At 47.3% G+C, this 19466-nt stretch overlaps 1 protein-coding gene across 6 annotated transcripts in view; it reads right to left on the minus strand.

The window, feature by feature from the left end:
• Positions 1-430: 430 nt before the first annotated feature.
• The window catches only part of NPHP4 (nephrocystin 4), a 178476-nt gene continuing 159440 nt past the window's right edge, over positions 431-19466 (minus strand). For 5 of the 6 annotated variants that reach the window (XM_084821968.1, XM_084821969.1, XM_084821967.1 and 2 more), the window contains 8 exons: positions 17305-17394; positions 16194-16350; positions 15237-15322; positions 13056-13141; positions 10918-11089; positions 3713-3892; positions 2390-2533; positions 431-1665 (listed from right to left, as the gene is read on the minus strand). In XM_084821968.1, the coding sequence (XP_084678094.1) occupies positions 1525-1665; positions 2390-2533; positions 3713-3892; positions 10918-11089; positions 13056-13141; positions 15237-15322; positions 16194-16350; positions 17305-17394 (1056 nt within the window). In that variant the 3' untranslated portion in view covers positions 431-1524. Of the gene's footprint in view, positions 1666-2389; positions 2534-3712; positions 3893-10917; positions 11671-13055; positions 13142-15236; positions 15323-16193; positions 16351-17304; positions 17395-19466 lie in introns of those variants that run through there. The other variant, XM_084821970.1, reaches the window with a different exon arrangement.

Here is a 19466-nt window from a genome sequence, read left to right on the forward strand (position 1 = left end):
TACCTGATGATGCCGGGGATCGAATCTGGAATATTTTGCATGAAAACTGTGGGTTCTACTAGTGACCTACAATCCTTCCAAGATTTCAGCCCTAGAGCACCATTCACCATGAAAATCTACAATGCTGCTCTTCCTATCCATCCACCACCACCACTGCCCCACAAAGGCTGAGTGCTTTGAATGGATTAACCTCCCAGCATGGGTTCCTTTCAGTGTACCTTTGGGCCAGTGATTTTCAAACTGCATGGCACCGGATGAGCTGAAGCGTGCCTTGCAAATATCACACCACCATGTTGGGAGCATCCACCCCACCACCCTGTGCCCATGGGAGTAGGAAGGCCTCTTGTAACGCTGAACCCCTCCCCTCCCCATATACAGGCATTAGCATCATCCTAAGGGACAGCACATATCAGCACATAGCATTCCCTGATATAACTTGCACCACAGCTGACAGATGGGTGAAGGGGAAACCCAAAAGCATCTCAACTGAGCCAGAAGCGCATCCCTGTCCCTGACTGGCTGGGCAAAGGGAGAGAAGAGAATACCATGAGATGCTGTTATCTAGGCTGTCTCACAGTTGCAAGAAGCTTGGCTGCTCATTGCTCTATGATCTGCTTAAGAAAATAGAAACGTAATTTTGGAGGGTTAAAATGTGCCTGTTGATCAACCCAGGAAGAAACAGTAGCTAACTGGGGCCTCTTTCTGACAGCAAATTACACCTTTCCTAAAAGAACTGCACTGGCTGCCAATAAGCTACCAGGCCAGGTTTAAAGTGTTGTTGTTAACATAACAACCTGGGACCAAGTTATCAGGGATCGCCTCGCCCCTTATGTCCCTGCCCAGTTTTTGCAGTCATCAGAGGAAGCACTCCGGAGGGTACCACATACTCCTGAACACATGTGTGGGTGAGATCACGCAGTAACATTCCCCCTCCCCCTATATTGTGTACTCCATTCAGGAAAAACTTCCAACAACAAGAATGTTCTAATTATCATCTTTTAAAAAAAAAAAATCAAAACAAAACAAAAAATCAACCTCTGTGGAAAAATAATGTCACAAAACCAGCCGAATCTGCGAGCCAGCTTGGAATCGTCATGTTAAAGGTCTGAAAGGCTGAGCAACCTTCCCCAAATGAGTGACATTCCATTGTGAGAGGAATGAGTTTTCGATCCAAAGCTCGGAGGTGGGGAGAACACATACGACTTGGCTGCACCATTGGAGGTCATGGTGACGTTCGAAGGATCTGTTCGGGCAATCAATCACCCGGGCTTGGCAGGGGCTTGATTGGATGCAGGCAACAGTACACACCAAAAAGGCCCACGTGTCCCACAGAGCTGAGGAGGAGGAGGCCTCTCTGTAGACTTGTGATCAGGGGACAGTTCAGGGGCGCTGGGGCTATTGGCAGCAGGGAATAATGAACGGAACAGGGCTGAGCCTCTGGGGAAGTTTGATGGATAGCTGGAGAGCGAACAACAACCCAGCCTAGGACACACACACACACACACACACACACACACACAGTTGTTACTGGTAGGTGACCTTCACACAAAAGGTCTCTTCATTCTTCTCTTCATGATCATTGATATAAATCAGAATTTCCTCTTCACCAGCACTCTGGCTGGGGGCAAACCGCAAGCCAATCGTGTAGGTCTCCCCTCCACCAATCTGCAGGGCAACAAGAGAGACAGTTCAGGGCTAATTCACACCTGCACATATGTTGCTGAGTAAGTAGTGATTCAGTGAAGTATTCCTCAGTATAACTCATCAGCTGCCTCGTCTGAAAAGGGCAGGGCTCGATCTAGGTCAGAGGCAGGTGCCATTGTGCCTCAAGGACTAAGTGGGAGTTCTTAAAACAAGCTGAACTTCGGCTAGAAGATGTTGAGATAGTGCTTGAGCCTACATGAAGCAATGTGACAGTTTTGCCTTTGGGGTTTAGATTGTGATGCATTCAAATCACTGCTTGATGTCACAGAAATTGAGAGATGAAGCATATGTGTGTGAACCAAGCCTTCCATAACAATTTTGGGATGTAAACAGCCACCAGAGGAGACAGCCCCTAAACTCGGGTATCCAGATTACAACACAGGAAGCTGCCTTACGCTGAGTCAGACCCATATTGGTCCGTCTAGCCCAGTGCTGTTGGCACTGACTGGCAGCAATGGCTCTCCAGGGTTTCAGGCAGGATCCCTTCCCAGCCCTACCTGGAGATGCTGCTGGGGATCGAATCGCGGACCTTCTGCATGCAAAGCAGGGGCTCTGTCGCTGAGCTACAGCTTCTCCTGTAGTTCTTAGAACTTCGCAGTGCCAACCCTCCTGGGTCTTAATAAATTCCTGGAGCTACTGTAAGGTCTCCTCCAAGCCAAAGCATCCACTCAGTGTAAGATGATACCTCAAAAGAGTCTTCCTTGAACTGCAGCAGGTCTGGCCGGCTGGTGTGCAGGAAATACATCCTCCGGGACGGGTAGGGGTTGGCGTAAGCGATCCTCTTGTTTGAACCTTTCCCTCCACCAGGGGGGAGCATGATTTCAAAAGCCTAGAGATCGGGAATGGAAAAGACCGTTTACATCAGGTGGGATAATGCAGTGCCACTATTGGGTGCTAGAGATCTGTGATTATATCTCTTGGGTTTTTGTCTTACAAATTAGCAGCCCCAGCAGCTGATCTGAAGACCAGAGAAGTGGCTCTCTGTCAGAATGGCAGTTTAACTATTTTCCTCCCATGCCCTTCCCCAATTTAAAATTACCCCTTCCCACGCTAAAAAGACAGGTCCACATATTGTTCTTGTTTTCCTCCCCCGCCCGCCCCGTAGAACTAAACTCTTGTTAGGATAATTCCTACAGTCTCCAGTGTGTTCCCCAGCAAATGGTGTACACAGGCATACTGCCTCTGACACTGGAGGCAGCATAGAGCTATGAGGACTAGCAGCCACCGATGGCCTCCGCCTCCACGCATTCGCCCTATCCCCTTTTAAAGCCATCCAAATTGGTGGCCATCGCTACGTCTTGCTGTGGTGGGTTATGTGTGTGCGTAATTAATAAGTAAGGTGTTGTAATGAGGCAGTGGTAAGCCAGGCCAGTGGAACAATGAGAAGGCGAAGGGTAATACTTTTCTAGAGCTTGAGGAGTAGAAAGCTGAGGCTGTGGGCAGCAGGACACAAAACTAAACCTAGAGGGCATGTTCTCCAGTTCTGGGTCCATGAGCTGTGGAAGATGGAGTCTGCGCTGCAACAGGTAGAAGGTGTTCCTCTCTTGAGCAGGTAAGGAAAGAAAGCCAATCCAGGGCTTCTTTCTGCCTGCCCATCAGAGTTCAGTAATGGGAGAGAAGCTGCATGGCAAATTGCAGAAAGGAAAAAGAAGGAAAACAGTGTATTTTAAGAGCATTTGCTGTGAGGTCACTGTTGTGAAGTCACTTCTTTACAACTCACAAAAACCAGAACTATGAATGTTCCAGGGGAATAATCACAGGTGGCCTAAAACAGGGCAGTGGGGTGATGGTGGATTCAATCTCCATCTGTGCCTTTCCAAATGGACTGGAACAAGACCTTGATGTCCAGAGGGAAAGGGAAAATCTTCCCACTCAAGGTCTTGTCCTTGTTGGCTCTGGACCCCTCATCAGCACCAAAGTTCAGGGAAACGTGACCCCACCTGGCCCTTCTGGTCTCCTCACACCACCCTTGTGCAGCCCACAACAAAAAGGCACGTGTCTGACTTACCTTGGAGACGAGAGGCTGTCGGCAGGACAGGCACACCAGCCAGGAAGAAACAAGTTGGTGGTACTGGACATCCACCAGGTTGAGGTAAATAAACCGGCTGCCAGCACTCTGGGGCCTCACACAGAGATGAAGGTCTTGTACCCCATTTGCAGGGAGAATGAAGATGCCTTCTGGGTCCACCTAGCAGGGAGAGAAAGAGAATATGGCCAAACAACAGCAACATGGAGTTCCTGGCTCAAGGGGGCAGGGAAAAGCTTCCCTAATGTTCTCTATGTCCCAGTGATTTTCAAAGGCACAAAAAGCACTCTTATTACTATTATTATTATTATTATTAAATTTATTAATCGCCCATCTGGCTGGTCACCCAGCCACTCTGGGAGATGTACAATATACAATAAAACAGTTTAAAACAATAAAATTCTACAATAAAAACATTTTCTAAAATACCCTAACCCACCCCAAATGCCTGCCTGAACAACCACGTTTTTAATGCACGACGGAAGCTCATTAAAGAGGGGGCATGACGGAGTTCCCTAGGGAGGGAGTTCCACAGAGTGGGGGGCACCACAGAAAAGGCCCTCTCCCTCGTCCCCACCAGTCTAGCTGTCCTGGCTGATGGGACAGAGAGAAGGCCATCCGAGGCTGATCTTGTTAAGCGGCCTGTCTGGTGCTGCTGGAGGCGCTCCTTAAGATAGGCTGGGCCGGAACCATATAGGGTTTTAAAGGTCAAAACCAACACCTTGAATTTGGCCTGGAAAACAACTGGTAACCAGTGCAACTCCTTCAGCACTGGAGTGATGTGATCTCGCCGGTGGCTGCCTTTAATCAGGCGAGCCGCCATGTTCTGTACCAGCTGCAGTTTCCGAACCGTCTTCAAGGGTAACCCCACGTAGAGTGCATTACAGTAGTCTAAACGAGAGGAGACCAGGGCATGTACTACCGATGGGAGCAGATGGTCGGGAAGGAAGAGGCGCAGCCGCCGTATCAGATGGAGTTGATACAGCGCTGTCCGGCTCACAGCTGACACCTGAGCCTCCATGGACAGCTGGGAGTCCAAAATGACCCCCAGGCTGCAGACCTGGTCTTTCAAGGGTAGCCGTACCCCATTCAACACCAGAACATACTCAACATACTCTGAAAAATGTAGGCTGCTTGCAAAAGAGACACATAAATGGGGTTCTTTGTATTTGCACTCACACCCAGAGGAGAGATGCAGTTATTGGGGAACTAGCATCACACTTCATTGAATGTTAACAAGAGATCTGCAGCAACTCAACAGTGTTGGAATTGGCTAAAGCAGGAATTGACTGCCGACATCATCCACCACCCACCCCCAATTTAGGTGGGTAAGCCTAATTCAGCCCAACCCAGAGTCAGTACATTACCTGCTTTTAGCCCAGCTGGCCACAACTTCTGATGATGGGGGAGGCCCCTCCAGGTTACAGGCCCCCCAAACCCCACAGCTTTAGGTGTGTGTGACCCGAGAAGCCTCAAAGGGGTCCTTGATGTGGGCTCTCCCACGCTGGAGGCATTCAAGACGAGGCTGGGGAGCCATCTGTCAGGGATGCTCTGACTTGGATTCCTGCATTGAGCAGGGGGTTGGACTCGATGGCCTTGTAGGCCCCTTCCAACCCTACAATTCTATGATTCTATGATTCCTTTCCCTGTCCCATAGCCCAGATGGGCTGGTCTCGGTAATCCCTGATCACCATAAAGGTGCTTCAGGATGTTCCCCATTGGCTTCTTGCTGTTCACACTAAACTGCCAGTGTGAACAGCCTATTTAGCTGGTGTCACCCATGCCAACATCCTACCATCCCTTAAAGTTGAAGTACACAGCAGGGGAGGGAGAAAACCCCCCCTGCTTCCCAAGGGCAATCAGATTCACAAATAAATAACTCCTGCTCCACTCGGAAGCAACCACTCTTACCTACACTGCCACCTACAGGGTGGAAGGGTGGGTGATGCAGTGAGGAGCAGGGACGGGGGAATCAGTGAAGCCTGGGCTAGTCAACATTCTCCAAATTCCACCTCAGTGCTTGGTCTTCCTTGTCCTCGATTGCACGCACCCACCACTCACATCGTTCAAACAGGAAAAGTACACATTTAGGTGCACATTTTTTAAAGTGAGCACCCAAATGCATACTTCCCCCCCATTGACTAAAGCATGAAAACTCACATTGTTCCAAATGTGCGTTCTTCTAAGGTTTGCATTTTGCAAACGAGCATCGCAAGTTCAGGAACATGCAAGCTTTGCCTGCAAAATGCACTTGCATTTGCATCCGCAGTTGCAAATGGGGCAAGTTCTAGTCTTAAATGAATGGAAACAAAATCCTCACAAGTTCTTAGCAAGATGCAAATAAAAGAGGCTGGGAAGCGGACAGTGAGCATGTATATCCTGCCCTATGCTCTGCCTCCCCAGCTAACATGCAGACGCTGCATGCAGGCCTCCCCCCTCCATGGATCCATGCAATGCCGCCCACTACAATTGTGCAATTCCCACTACAAAGATTGTCCCACCACCCTGAGTGATGCATGTTCAAAGGTTAGTGCTCTCTTGAAATATCAGCCGCACTATTCAGACTTAGGGGTTGGCACCCGATTAAAGAAAAATCAGGCAAATCATTGTATGCTTTTAAATCACCTAATTGATCAGAACTGCATACATTCACATAGGAATAAAACAATAATTATGAAGGAAAACATGCCCTCTCTTTTTAAAGGATGCATGTAGGTATCACAGAAGGAAGACACTATCACAGAAGAGGCAGGGGGGAGTGGGGGCTCTTGTTCCAAGATGCCACCCACAGTTTTCATAAGTGCTGGTATTAAATAACAGTTCAACATAGCAAAGTAAAATAAAACTATACATTGAATTGAAAAAAAGAAACAATAATACTGAGAACACCCAAGGCAGCAGCCCCCAAACTTCAGCAGAAATGTCATAAAGCAGCAGGTCACTGATTAAAAGCCAGCCTGGATTTTTAGAAGTCTTTACCATCTACTGAAAGAAAGGGAAAGAAGTGGCTGAATTCCTAATGCATTTATCCATTTCAAATCTAGGATAGCCCTCCTATCCCCATGGTTTTTGGATACTATGAAAAAAAAACTGAATAGACCTCAGACTGCCGCTGGTCCTGTGGGACTGGCTCAAGGGTCTCGATATCCAGAACACAATGGATCTCCTTTGGGGCTGGGAAGTCTTTTCCCCCGTTCCCGGACCTTTGTGAGGCTGTGAACAAAGCCCCAGCCTCCTAGGAAACTCCTGGACATGCCCCAGGGGTATGGAATAGCCAGGGATCTGTGGTGACTTGATTCCCTCAGGATGCAAAGAGGGGCAGGCCTGTGTTCAAGGACGTACGTCAACCAGGCTCCCAGGCATCCGCTGGAGCACCAGGGTGCTGCCTCTTCCAGGTCCAGAGGGGTTATCTAAAGTGTTGGAAGAGGGCAATTTGGTCCTGGACTGCAACTACCATCATTCCCAGCCAGCACTGGAGTTGCTGTCCAACACCGCTGGAAGGCACCAGGGAGGGGAGGGCTGCTTCATGCGTAGGCTACGGAATAAGGCCGCCAGTTCCTCCCCCCGCATGCGGGTTGCTCTGGGCAACAAGGAGCTGCTCGCTGAAATATGGTGTGTGGTGTCTGCTGAAGCCAAACTCAAGACTTAAACATGTGTCTCACGTGGACCCTTGGGTCCGCCTTCACCCTCAGCAGACGTGACTGTGGCCAAGGAGAGTGGCACCAGTGGTGCATCTGCCATAGCAGCCTTGAGGCATTGCCAACGTACTCAGCTAGGGTACTAGCCTGTGGGTGGTTCTAGGTCATGTGGGGGGAGCCTATGTTGGCCCAGGGCCACAGCTGCACCACGGAGGGACCTCAGGGGCCACAGGCAAGCAGTGGGCAGGAGTGGGGTGGGGGGAAGACTGTGGGGAGGGGAGATTTAAGCCTCCAGTCCCTGAATCTCCCATCTACAGCCCTGGTGAACCCCTGCCCAAAGTGCTCCCAGCACTTCAAGAAACACCCCCCCCCCCCCGTGAGCTGGCTTTGCTCAGCCATCATTTGGGGCGGGGGGAGCACAACCAAAACTTGTTTCAAAATAAAATAAAATTTCATGATTGAACTGAACTGCTGACTTAAGGCACAAGGAGCGACTTGAAGTGGTGTCTCAGCTGAGGCGTGGCAACCACCATTTCAAGGTGCTTCAGGTGCCTTGCAGCAAATAGCTCCAAAACCCTCTCCCTTCTTGAAGTGGGGACTTTGGTGAGGGAGCTTCCCTGAGGGCCCAGCAGGTCATATGGGCACACATGGTGGGATAATCCAGCCTGTTTCAGCCCTAGCTGGGCTAGTCCGCTCTGCATTAATAAGCTTGTCCAAGGATAAAAGAAAGAGAAATGTGAGGTGCTTAGAGGCCCTGTGTGGAAAATCCAGCTTTGCCTGCTTGAGACTCCTCCCCTTCCTCTTGATGAGCAACAGCCTACAAGGTTTGCCTGTCCAGAAGTCGGAAGCCATCAAAATAATTTAAATGGGAAATGCCTGTCCAGGTGTAAGCCTCTTCTTCCGCTTCCTCCCTCTGCATATCCTAGAAATCCGGCCAGTAAAGCTGTGTGGGTCAGCTTATTATCTGTGTCCATACTGAACAGAATGTCCATACGCTGGTCCATTGGGGGCGATGGCCTGAAGGGCCCAGTCCCCAAGCAGCAGGGTGTTCGGGAGGCTACTTGAGTGTCTGGAGCCTTGAGCAAAGTTGCCAGCCCTCCGCTGCTTGAGGGTCAGGAGGAAGGGTGGGCCTTGCGGAGGTTAATCCAAAATGCTACAGACACCGACAAGGCTCTTCTGAAAGGGACTGTGCTGGCATCCTTTCATCAAGCCACAAGGAAAGCTAATCTTTCCTACCTCTGGCTTCAACTTGGAATGTAAATGAAGTGCTGATTTAAACGTGTGCTTCTGACATGGAAATGAAAGCTGGCACAGGCAAGAAGACATGGGTCTGGTATTTTCTTTTTGCAAAGTCTTCCTCTTGGCAAGGGGGTCACATCCGCCTCATGCCAAGAACTGAGTGGGTCTGTCAGTCTGGCTGCGATGATTAATGCCCTCAAATTGTAGGGTGGGATGTCTGAAAAATGGCAAAAGGACTCCTGATTCCTGGTGTAAGAGAGAAATCGCCAAGGACGTGTCCAGATGGCTGCTCCTCAGCTTTGGAGGTATAACTCTCCACTAGGAGCAGGGGAAGTGCTCCAAAGAATATGTGGACTGTTCTCTAGCTGACCTCGAGCTGATCTTGAAAAGATGTGTCTTTACACCCTTTCTAAAGGCCAAGGGTGGAGGCCAATCGTAATTCTTGGGGGTGCACATTCCATAGTTTGGGGGTAGGTTGACCAAGTCCCATTACCAAATCCATGTCAGGGATGCAACCTCAGGTCTAACCAACAGAATCTCATTTGGACTCTGTAGCAGGGGTCAGACAGAGCTTCTCAATTTTATTTGTTTAATCTGTTTTTGCTTTAGCTGTTCCATTAAAGTTCTGAAGCTTCAGAAGTTTTAAACGTATTTTCCCCATTTATATAAAGGTAATGAGGTTTGTGTTTCTTTTATTATTCGCATTTATAATTATGACTAAATGTATTCGAAAGAAATTATTAGTCACCAGATAGCCTCATTAATACAGATAACTTGCCCACTGGGGTTTTGGGCCGCTGATCTCTCCATAGGATGACTTTAATCAAAAGACAATTACAGAGAAGGCTTTACAGCAGTAAATTGTCAGCAGACCCTAACGGGCTCTTGTATCCTGGTGGATGGTTCATCTCTTGGGGATCATCGATGAAAATCTCTGAGCAAAGGCACTTGTGGAGGCTGAATCAAATTTCCTGGCAAACCGCCAGGAGTGGTTTCATTTATATTACAGCTGAGCCAATTGTGCTATTGTTTTTTCAGGAGTACTTTTGGCAGTGTCAAAAAATGCCACGCTCTTTTAATGATTTTTCAGCAGCTACTTGCAAAAAATATTTGCCTATTTATTTACATTACTCACTCACATTTTCTCTCTCTCTCTCTCTCTCTCTCTCTCAGTATCATTTGTCCTCAGTGATATTATCACCTAGCCGAATCTGATTAGCTGCACAGTGTAGTGATGCCATCCTGTTCGCTGTGTGGTCCCTGACTGGCTGAGATCAACTGAAATCAACAATCCAGGAAGAAAGTAGGAGTAACCAGGAGGAGAAAAAGAAAAGGACTGTCTCCTCCTTTTTCTCCACATTCCAAATATGCTAGAGGCATAACTGGTTGGAACATAGGAGAGGACCTTCTCTTTGGCTGTGTCCAATGGTCATGCTGGCTGGGAATTATGGGAGTTGTAGTTCAACACATATCGAGGGCACCAGGTTGGAGTAGGCTGCTGTATGTAGACATATACAACACTGAAATCTAAAATGCATTTCTGCACCGAGAGTGGGTTGCCATTTATACGAGAGAAGTATACAGGGTTTGTATGAGGCTGTCCAGATAATATGCTTGTTTTCATTTACTTCAACATTCATAGTTTCTATCTGCAACTTTTCTTTTTTCCTACTTCTCAGATAAGAAAAACTAGATACATGTGCTTAGGGTACCACAGCTTGCATCTCCTCTCAGTAGTACTGGGCATTTTCACAGTTTTGCTTGTACAAAAGGCATTTATGCTTTTGAGGCTGTGATTATACGCATGCTTAACTGGGAATAAGCTCTACTAAACAGACTTTTGAGTAAATATGCATGGGCTTGCTCTGTCAATTTCATAAATATGCCGAAGAGTACAATTTTATATGCTAACCAAGTTATAAATGATGCACTGTATGTTGTTAAAGCAATAAAATAAGAAATAACCTCCTTAGGTTTGGTAAGAAAGTAAATATTGCATATTTTTCCCATCTTTCCCTACATTTCCACTTTTTTTTCTGGGGAATGGAACCCTATGGGTTCATATGGAACCCTAAACCTCCACCCTCTGGCGCCGGGGAAACGTTTTTTCCCCATGGCGTCAAAATTTCATTAATTTTTCACCTCTAATCTCCGTGGTCATAGTTCCACAGGCATTCTCAACATCTGGTGCGAATCTCATCAGTTAATATTGCAGGTGTCCTCTGGCTCCTGACGGCAGCTACCTGGAAGCACACGGAGCTCCCAAGGAGTAACACTGCATCCATATGCAAGCCTGAGGTCCGATCTTACCTTCAGCTCCTGCGGGTGTGAGGTGTATGCCTTCACCTTCCTGATGGTTTGAGTCCCCCTGAGCACCAGCGAGAGACGGGTCAGCTGCCCCGTGACACAGCTAACATCAACCCGCTGCAAAGAATGGAGGTAGAATTGCCAGATTTGTGTTGGAGTGGCCAGCCAGGCGTCCCTGGAGCAATGAACAGAGCAACGAAGTGCATTTCACAGCCTTGTTGGAGCGAAAAATATCAAGGGAGCAGCAGTTCCAAAACAGTGAACCAGAAAAGAACAAAAGCCTTCCAAAAACCCACATGTGCCTGTTCTGAGCACCAGGCTTCTAGTTCCTGGAAATATTCATGCCTAGCTGTGCTGGCTCCACGTTTTTGAGGGGCCACAGGCAGAACACCCTCCATAGCCCCCTCCTCCAGTGAGTCTAGCTTCTTGCCACCATTGTCACCAGCTGCTATCGCTCCTCATCCTCTTTCTCATCATTGCTGCCACTTGCTCGTGTCAAGACTGACCCAGACCCAGGGTAAGATGACTCTTCAGATGAAAAGCCTGGGACTGCAGAGCCTGAAGACCATATGGAACCCCCTGATGCTAGTGCTACCCCAGGCTAACAAGCAACAAACGGGCGTGGGTCAACTCACAGGAGGATTCCTCTAGCAATACAGTAAGGCTCAGGTGCTTCATGAAGCAATACAGGACCAGGACAACCTGGGGCATCTTTGCTGGTCCCAGGCACGCCATCCTCCCCATTTGGATTTGGGCCTGAAAGACCCAGGAAACGTGTGGGTGCATGGAGGGTAAGTTGCAAGCAAGCTGCACAACATCATTACTGATCACAGGGCACGTCTTTAAGGCATCAGCCTAAGCTTCCAATTTTCTGGCTTTGTACAGGTTGAGACAGCATGAGATAACCTTAACTCTGGCCTTAAACCACCAGATTTTTTTGATCACTGAATATAAGATGCTCATCTCTTCACATGACACATTATAAGAAGGTTAAAAGGCATTGTAACTGAGCTTATTTACAGTAGAAGGCTATATGAACCTGCCATAAGGTTTTGCTTACATATGAAATAGTACAGATAGGTATAGGAGGGATAGCTAAAAAAACCCTAAAGATTGGTTCTACAGGCCTAGTTTGAGCCAGAGTAAATTTTAGGAAGTGTTGGTTAGATAGCAGTCCTTTGACTTTCCTAAAGAAAGACGTTAATGGGGAAAAGCTTGTGGTTAGTGCACCTTTTTTTAGACAAGTTGCCAATCGCAGGGCACAGAGACAGGATGCTTAAGGAGAAGTTGAGGACTTTCCGAGTTTCTTTGGAATTAACAAAGACGTCACCAGTGATGTTAGATGGGAGGCATTTAGAGTTAGAATAAGGGGCTTAGAATGAGCCACGCCACCTTATAATAACCAATCAACGAGCTTAAAACATAATAGTTACCAAGAATGGAAATAGGCATGGAAATTGGCATTGTACAAGGGTATAAAAGAGAGCCTTGCCAAATGCCACATTCTGCCTTCATTCAGGATTCCTAGGGACTTTTCCAACCCCGTACAAAGGGTCTTTGAAGTAAGACAGATCCTTTACCAGTGACTATAGTAAGCTAATTCTATGTTTTTTCTGTTTCTTAATTAAGTATGAAAGCTGTGTGTACATGTTACTTGTTTCTAATAAAAGCATTCTATTCTATTTGAAATTGTTGTCTGTATGCGTAAAAATCAGTGCATCTCAGTGTTAAGGCAGTCACTTTTCCTGACCCGCACAAACTTTTAGTAGAGCGAAATTGGGAACCTGTCATAATTGTAAACAGGTGATTTAAAGTGAAACTATAAATAAATCACCAGAAAATGTTAAAGTCCTTACAACCATACAAAAGATTTTGTGCTACAATATATTTCATGGGCACTGATTAATTAACCTTTCCATTCCAGAGCTTCCATAGGGGAACACAGCACATCTCATTCCCTATCTTCTATTGCATATGGATGGCATTACTCAACTTTGCTCTTGCAAGCCTGATCCTATGCACATTTACCCAGAAGGAAGTCCCGCTGGAGTTGCAAAGACTTATTCCCAAGTTAAACATGTATAGGACTACCACCCTAGATAGTCTGCTCTCTTTAAGCTCTGTAACTGCTTCCTACTTACGTGTAAATCGACAGAAAAAATCTCTTGATCTGTGGACTTGGTCCCCCAGCGACTTTCAGAAAGACATCCTGTGGCTCACCAGGCCCCTGCATGGGAACATCGAGACCAAACTGAGACACCAGACCAGTTTCTAACCCAGTTTCCAACACACTATTTTCTGAATTAAAATTGAGAAGCAGATTTGAAACAGAAACATAGAAACTGAGAGTGGCCTTCCAGGTTTCAGGCAGGAGCCTTTCCTAGCCCTTCCTGGAGATGCCAGGTATTGAACCTGGGCCAAGGCATACATGCAAAGCATACATTCATTCATTTGTTTAATGTTATTAATTAAATACCTAACAAATAAATTTCCCTAGGTGTTGTACTATTTAAAACATAAGAACACAAAGAAAATACAAAGAAAATCCCAATAAAACCAATCAATACGGCAAAACCAATAAACATGCCAATGTAGCATATAATACAAATCTAAAATGGCCATCAGGTATAAAAGCTAGAACCACATTGCAGAGACTAAAATAATAGATCTTAAACACTAACAATACCAAGGGCACAATCCTATGGGTTGCACTCCCGATGGACAGAGGTTCAGAGCCTTTCGCCTATCCTATGCCCTGTTGGCAAGAGCCAGGCAGGGTGAGAGGAGAATGGAGCCAATTATGCCTCCCTTTCTCTGTTCAGAATGCAAAACAGCCTGCCTAGCCAACTCACCTCTCAGTGGGTGGGCAGGGGATCGGACAGGCCATAGGATATTGCACAACTCCACCTCTCTTCTCCTTTCCTCTCCCCTCACTGCCCACCAGCACACCCCCTTTTCTCCTTCTCCAACTTCTCTTACGAGTTTGCAGTTGCAAACCTGTAAGAGAAGCTTTCTGCAGCGGCTGGGAGGGGAGAGATCGGGAGGGAAGATCTACTATCAGCTCATCTCCTCTGCGCTCGTAGCTCTGTCTATGGGGGCAGAGGAGATCCACACCACCTCGGGGCCAGAGCATTGCTCTCTAAAATACCTCAAAGGCTCTGCCACTGAGCTATGGATGCTCCTAATTAAGAGAAGAAGTTCCCATATAGTGACTCAGACCATTGGCCTGTCTAGCTCAGTACTGTCTGGACTGCCTTGCGGAGGCTTTCAAGGGTTTCTGGCAGGAGACTTTCCCAGCCCTACCTGGAGATGAAGGGAATCGAACCTGGATCCTTCTGCAAGCAAAGCAAGGGCTCTACCACCAAGCTGCAGCCCTTCCTCATAGCCCTTGCTCTGTGAGAGCGAGCACTGCCCACCCACAGTGGAGCCCACCTGCACAAGTCTCAGCTCTGAGTGTGCCTCCTGATTTTCAGTTGCAGATGATTCTGGGGCACATTCTAGGGCACACATTTACGTTGGATGGGTATTCTGAGCCAGGCCTGATGTGACCTAAAAGTATACCCTAAAAACATATACAACCCCCCCCCCCCCACACACACACACACACCACCACACACACCAGTAGTTTCAGGGGAATATCAGTATCAGTGGGCTATTGTCTGCCATTACTAATGCCGAACAAAAGTCAATGGGGGGTAGGGGAGGAGGGTAGCTCCCCATCCCACCCTCCCAGCAAATTTCAGGAACAGAGGAGAGTGAAATGGGGCGGGGCAAGCTTATCACCTGCTTCTGGAGTGCTTCTGCTAGCCATAAAATTGAAACCACCATTTATTTTCCCAGAAACCCTTAGGAGTGAAGCAATGCAACTCAAGGGGTTTTTGGAGAATAAAATGAGTACCAAAAGATCTACAGAGCCAGGCTGTAAGACACCTCCCCCCACCAAAAAAAATAAATTGTCACCCCCAAATCAGCTGAAATTCCCCCCGTTTTACTGCCCACAAATGGGATTTCAGCTCTTCTTGCTGAGGAACCCCTGAGGAGTGCAGGGCTCCCTGGAGCACCGTTTGAAAGCCATGGAGCAAAGCAAAACACAGAGGCTCCTCTGGTAAATCACAAGGCCCACGGTCTTTCTGTAGCAGGGCCGCTGCCTTACCAGTACCTCAGTCATGTGATCACCCCTCCCACAGAGGGACCCTGCTAGTGGTTTGAGCAGACTCTACAGTTTGCTTCTGTGGCCACAGTGGCAAGCACACTGAATTCTGCCTTAGCAAATTGCAATAACCACCGACCCTGCCAGGGACACTTGTTTTGGTACGTATTACCATTTTCTTGGTTTCACAGATGATGTTGGGGTCACTACAGCGCACAAACAGCTCTGGTTCTCCACCTGGCTCGCCCACTGGGGCACCTGACAAGGAAAACAAATGGACCACAAGGCCCGATTATTCCCACAGAAGCTGGCTGTATCAATACCATCTCTGACCTTGCTTCTCTTAGACATAAATCAAATCTCTCTCCTCCCACCAGCCACACCAACTTCTACTGAATGTGACAAGCTCAAGATTTTTCTTTTTCTAATAAAGCCAGGAAACGGTGGTTATCCCCACTGCACAAATGAGAAACCAAGGGCTAGGGTGATCAGGTGGCTTTGAACTGCAGATCTTCCACGAGCTTTTTTGAGCCCAAAGAGCTTCCAGTTTCCCAGATTTTAGCACCCTCTAGTTTTAGTTTCACAGCACTGGAGAACACATCCTTCCAGTTCTGATTCATGTATAGCAGGAGCAGGGAACCTTTCTTGGCCCAAGGGCTGAACTGGCCCCTGGCCGGGATGATGGAAGCCATATGCCAAGAGTAGATGGGGCTATTGGAGGCATGCGGGCCCTCCACACATTCTGTCTGTCTGTCTGTCTGTCTGTCTGTCTCATATACACACATACCCTTCAAACACACATACTCAGCCCAGACAGATCACACACAGAACCATCCATACTATTCATACACAAACACACACACACTTCTCTTCTCCTGCTCCTCAACAATCCATGCAGATCAGCTGGGAAGAGGGGTATTTCTCAGCTTCCTTTGTCAGAGCTGAGCAGGGAAAAGCTTTCCCTTAGCGTCAAGAAAGGGAGTGTTTGTCAAATGCTGAGCAGGGAAAAACTCTAATTTCCAATCAGCAGCTGATTGGAGACCCCACATGGGATCGGAGCTGTGTTGTTGAACTGGTTGTTTTTAATGTGTCTTTTTCTACCCTGACATGGGGAGGGCTGCAGACCTACCTGGAAGCGTGCTCTGTGGAGGCAAACGGATGGACTTCTTCAGGAAGGTGAGCTCTGGGTGATAGAAACGAAAAGTCTGATCCACCACATGGGGCTGGGATTCTACGTTCACACTGAGGATGGCAATGGGCTTGCCACCACTTGCTGTGAAGGAGACCTAGTCATCAACCACAAGAGAGAAGTCGATGATGTGAGAAGCCATAGTCAATGCTGATGAACTTACAAACATGTAGACCTTCCCATGAAAATTGGTGTATTCTCCTTGTGGGGATGAGGGTGTTAAGAAATCCGGTAAGGGGCAAAAATTGCTGAGCATATGAAGGATTATTATGTATGCATGTGTTTTGAAAAAAAGCAAGTTTCTAGCCCTTATGGCTAGAAATAAGTCCTGATAACAAAACACATGGACAGGTTTTGCTAAATACTTATTCTTTAAGGGATAAGCGGACCTTGTGATCCCAGGCAGAAGGCAAGGCTTTTTCCACAGGTCCAGGAATCTTTTTGTAAAGTGGGGCAGGGTGGGGGGACCCACTGAGCTATACAGCCCATGTGGCACTAAGTGCTAAGGCCAGAAAGGGGCTATCTTCAAGCCTTCTCTCACTGACCACTACTTTTACAACAGTCTTTCCAGAGGATGGAGGGCTTGTCTTCCATAGAGGAAAAAGGGTGGGTGTAACATGTCTAAAAGGAAATGAATGAATGAATGAATGAATGAATGAATGAATGAATGAATGAATACTTGAACAAGCTCACGGTGGGGTCATTTTAAAGTCATCACACGGATGGAGGAAATTTCACTGCCTAGACCCTTACTAAGGTATTCCGTTGAGGTCAGAGCTGTTACAAGTTTTGCAGAACAAAAGACAGGTGTGGTGGTGGGTTGCAAGTCTGGAACAAGCTCTGGGGGGGGGGGAGTGCAAGAGCACTCCCCCCCAGTCATTCCACTTAGGCCTGCACCACCATCACCACTATGTTAACTTTCCTGTATGAAGAATGCATCACTCCAAGGGAGATAGAACCACCAAATCAGAAGAGCCGTGAGCATTCGCAAAGCCCTGCCACCTCCAATTCCTTAAACGGTAGCCCTTCCAGCCTGCCACGCTGCAATTACCTTGATGTGTTTTGTCTGCGCACCACTGGACTTCCAGGGGGTCGCAGCATCCTTCCTGCCTTCGCTGAATGTCAGCTCAGTGGGACCTTGCTGGAAATCAAAGAGATGGCACGGCAGTGAAATGAAAGCACTCTTCAAGCTTTACATTTTCAGCACAGTCCTGCAATGCTTAAAACAAACAGGCTGCAGGGAACAAGTGTGTAGTCTCTCTCTCTTTCCCTCTCTCTTGCTGTCTCACACTGGAAATCATGGTTTTCTTGTACCAGGAACCCCCTCCAAAGTGCAAGAAACCCATGGGGTTTGAGAGTAGGGGTATGGAAGCTTCGGATTCAGACTTCTGAAGCACAGCAGCCATTTTGTGATACCCTTAAGACTCCCAGAATGCAATATCTTTTTTCACAACCAGGGTGTGCTGGGGAACATGGGAAATTTTTGGTAAACACTTCTAATTGGATTGTACACCACACCATCCCTCCCAAGGAGCAGCCAATAAGAGAGCAGGATTCTGTGCTCATTTGTCTACGAGGAAGCGAATGCAAGTGAATGGCTTAGTCCTATCTGAGGTGCCTCTGACTTTAAGAAAAAGTGAGGACAGGGCTCCCGGGGAGGTGGGAAGATGTGGTCAGAATATATTATAAAAGGGAGAAAAGAGAGGAGGCCCTCCTAGCTACCTCCAGATGTGGCTAATGATTTCACCACTAGCGCTCCCTAGTGGTGAAATGAGACGTTGCAGTCTGGGAGTCTTGGGGTATCACAAAATGACAAACTGTGCACAATATGGCCTCCATGTTTCGGAAGTCCAAATCTGAAGCTTGCACACCCCTATTTGAGGACCATTTAAAATAACATTCTTGTGGTGATCCAGCTTTAAGGAGATTCTAGAAATTTCGGGAGAACTGGAATGTTTATATGAATTGAATTTCTCTGGTTTTCAACACTTTGTCTTAGGGCTTCCCCACCAAAAACTTTATGATATTATTCAAAGCTGATGGAGGGACCCTTACAAGAGTTGGGGAAGGGAGATGCCTGGGTGCAGCCTTTTCCCTGTGAGCTCTGCATTATCTTGACTTGTTCCCTGTTGGGGCCTGCAATCCAGCAGTGGATGGAGGCAAAGCCCAAAGTACGTGGATGTGCCTTTTAACTTCGCCCAGCACATAACAGGAGAGAGAGTGTCATCCAGGCATTTTCCTCCCCCGACTTGTGCAAGGTTCCCTCCATCAGCTTTATAGTTGGAGGACAGAGCAGGACAGAGTCAATGATACCAATAATCCAGAACAGGGCCATAAGGAGTGTGGCTGGGGAGAGTCCAGACTGACAGGTCTGCATTTGGTCCAAGAGTCGGAGATGCACTACCCCTGCAGTACTGGGTCACAGCCTGACCTAAGATGGGTCCAATAGCAGTTCTAACACCAAGTATATGCTAAAAATTATGAAGTGGTTCTGCAAATGCATGTTTTGGGCTACCCCAAACATCTGGAGGGCACCAGGTTGGGTAAGGCTGATCTGGCCAATTAATTGATTAATGCAATCTTATACATGTTTGCATGGGAGTAGGTCTCACTGAATTTCAATGGGACTTACTTCTAAGTAGGCATGCATAAATCTGTAAGTGTTGCAGTCCTAATTATTCTTTTTTGAAAAAATTCTAGACCACCCTTTGTTAACCTAAGTGGGTTCCAGGGGAGTTACACAAACATAACATTATGCATACAGTAGTAAAAACACAATGAAACATCAAGCCATAAAACTGAGAGGAATTAAAACAAAACTCATCAACCAGTTCTAATCACGGTTACAATGCCTGAGCAAAGAGAAACTTGTTCACCCAGCACCTAAAAGGATACAGTGCTGGTGTCACTCCAAACTTCCTCAGGAGGATGTTAATATGGTTAATTTAAAATATATTGTGACAGCCGGATACTGATGCTTCAGTATAAAACCAGCCTTGCAAAATAAAATGAGCAATGTCACTAGTCCTTATGTCTACTCTTATATGCTGATGACAGTGCGTGCATGTCTTTTGTGATACCTCAGAAGGCAGAAAAAGCTCAAACTCTCACCCAGTTTACACAACCTCCTTGCGTGGTCACTTGGACTGTTTCCAGACCGAGGGCTCCTAGCACTACCAGTGAAAAGGCATTGTACAGCTATTCTGTAATGCT

The sequence above is a fragment of the Heloderma suspectum genome, chromosome 15, assembly GCF_057233095.1.
Source record: "Heloderma suspectum isolate Gila_16-S chromosome 15, 16-S_ref, whole genome shotgun sequence".
NCBI lineage: Eukaryota > Metazoa > Chordata > Lepidosauria > Squamata > Helodermatidae > Heloderma > Heloderma suspectum.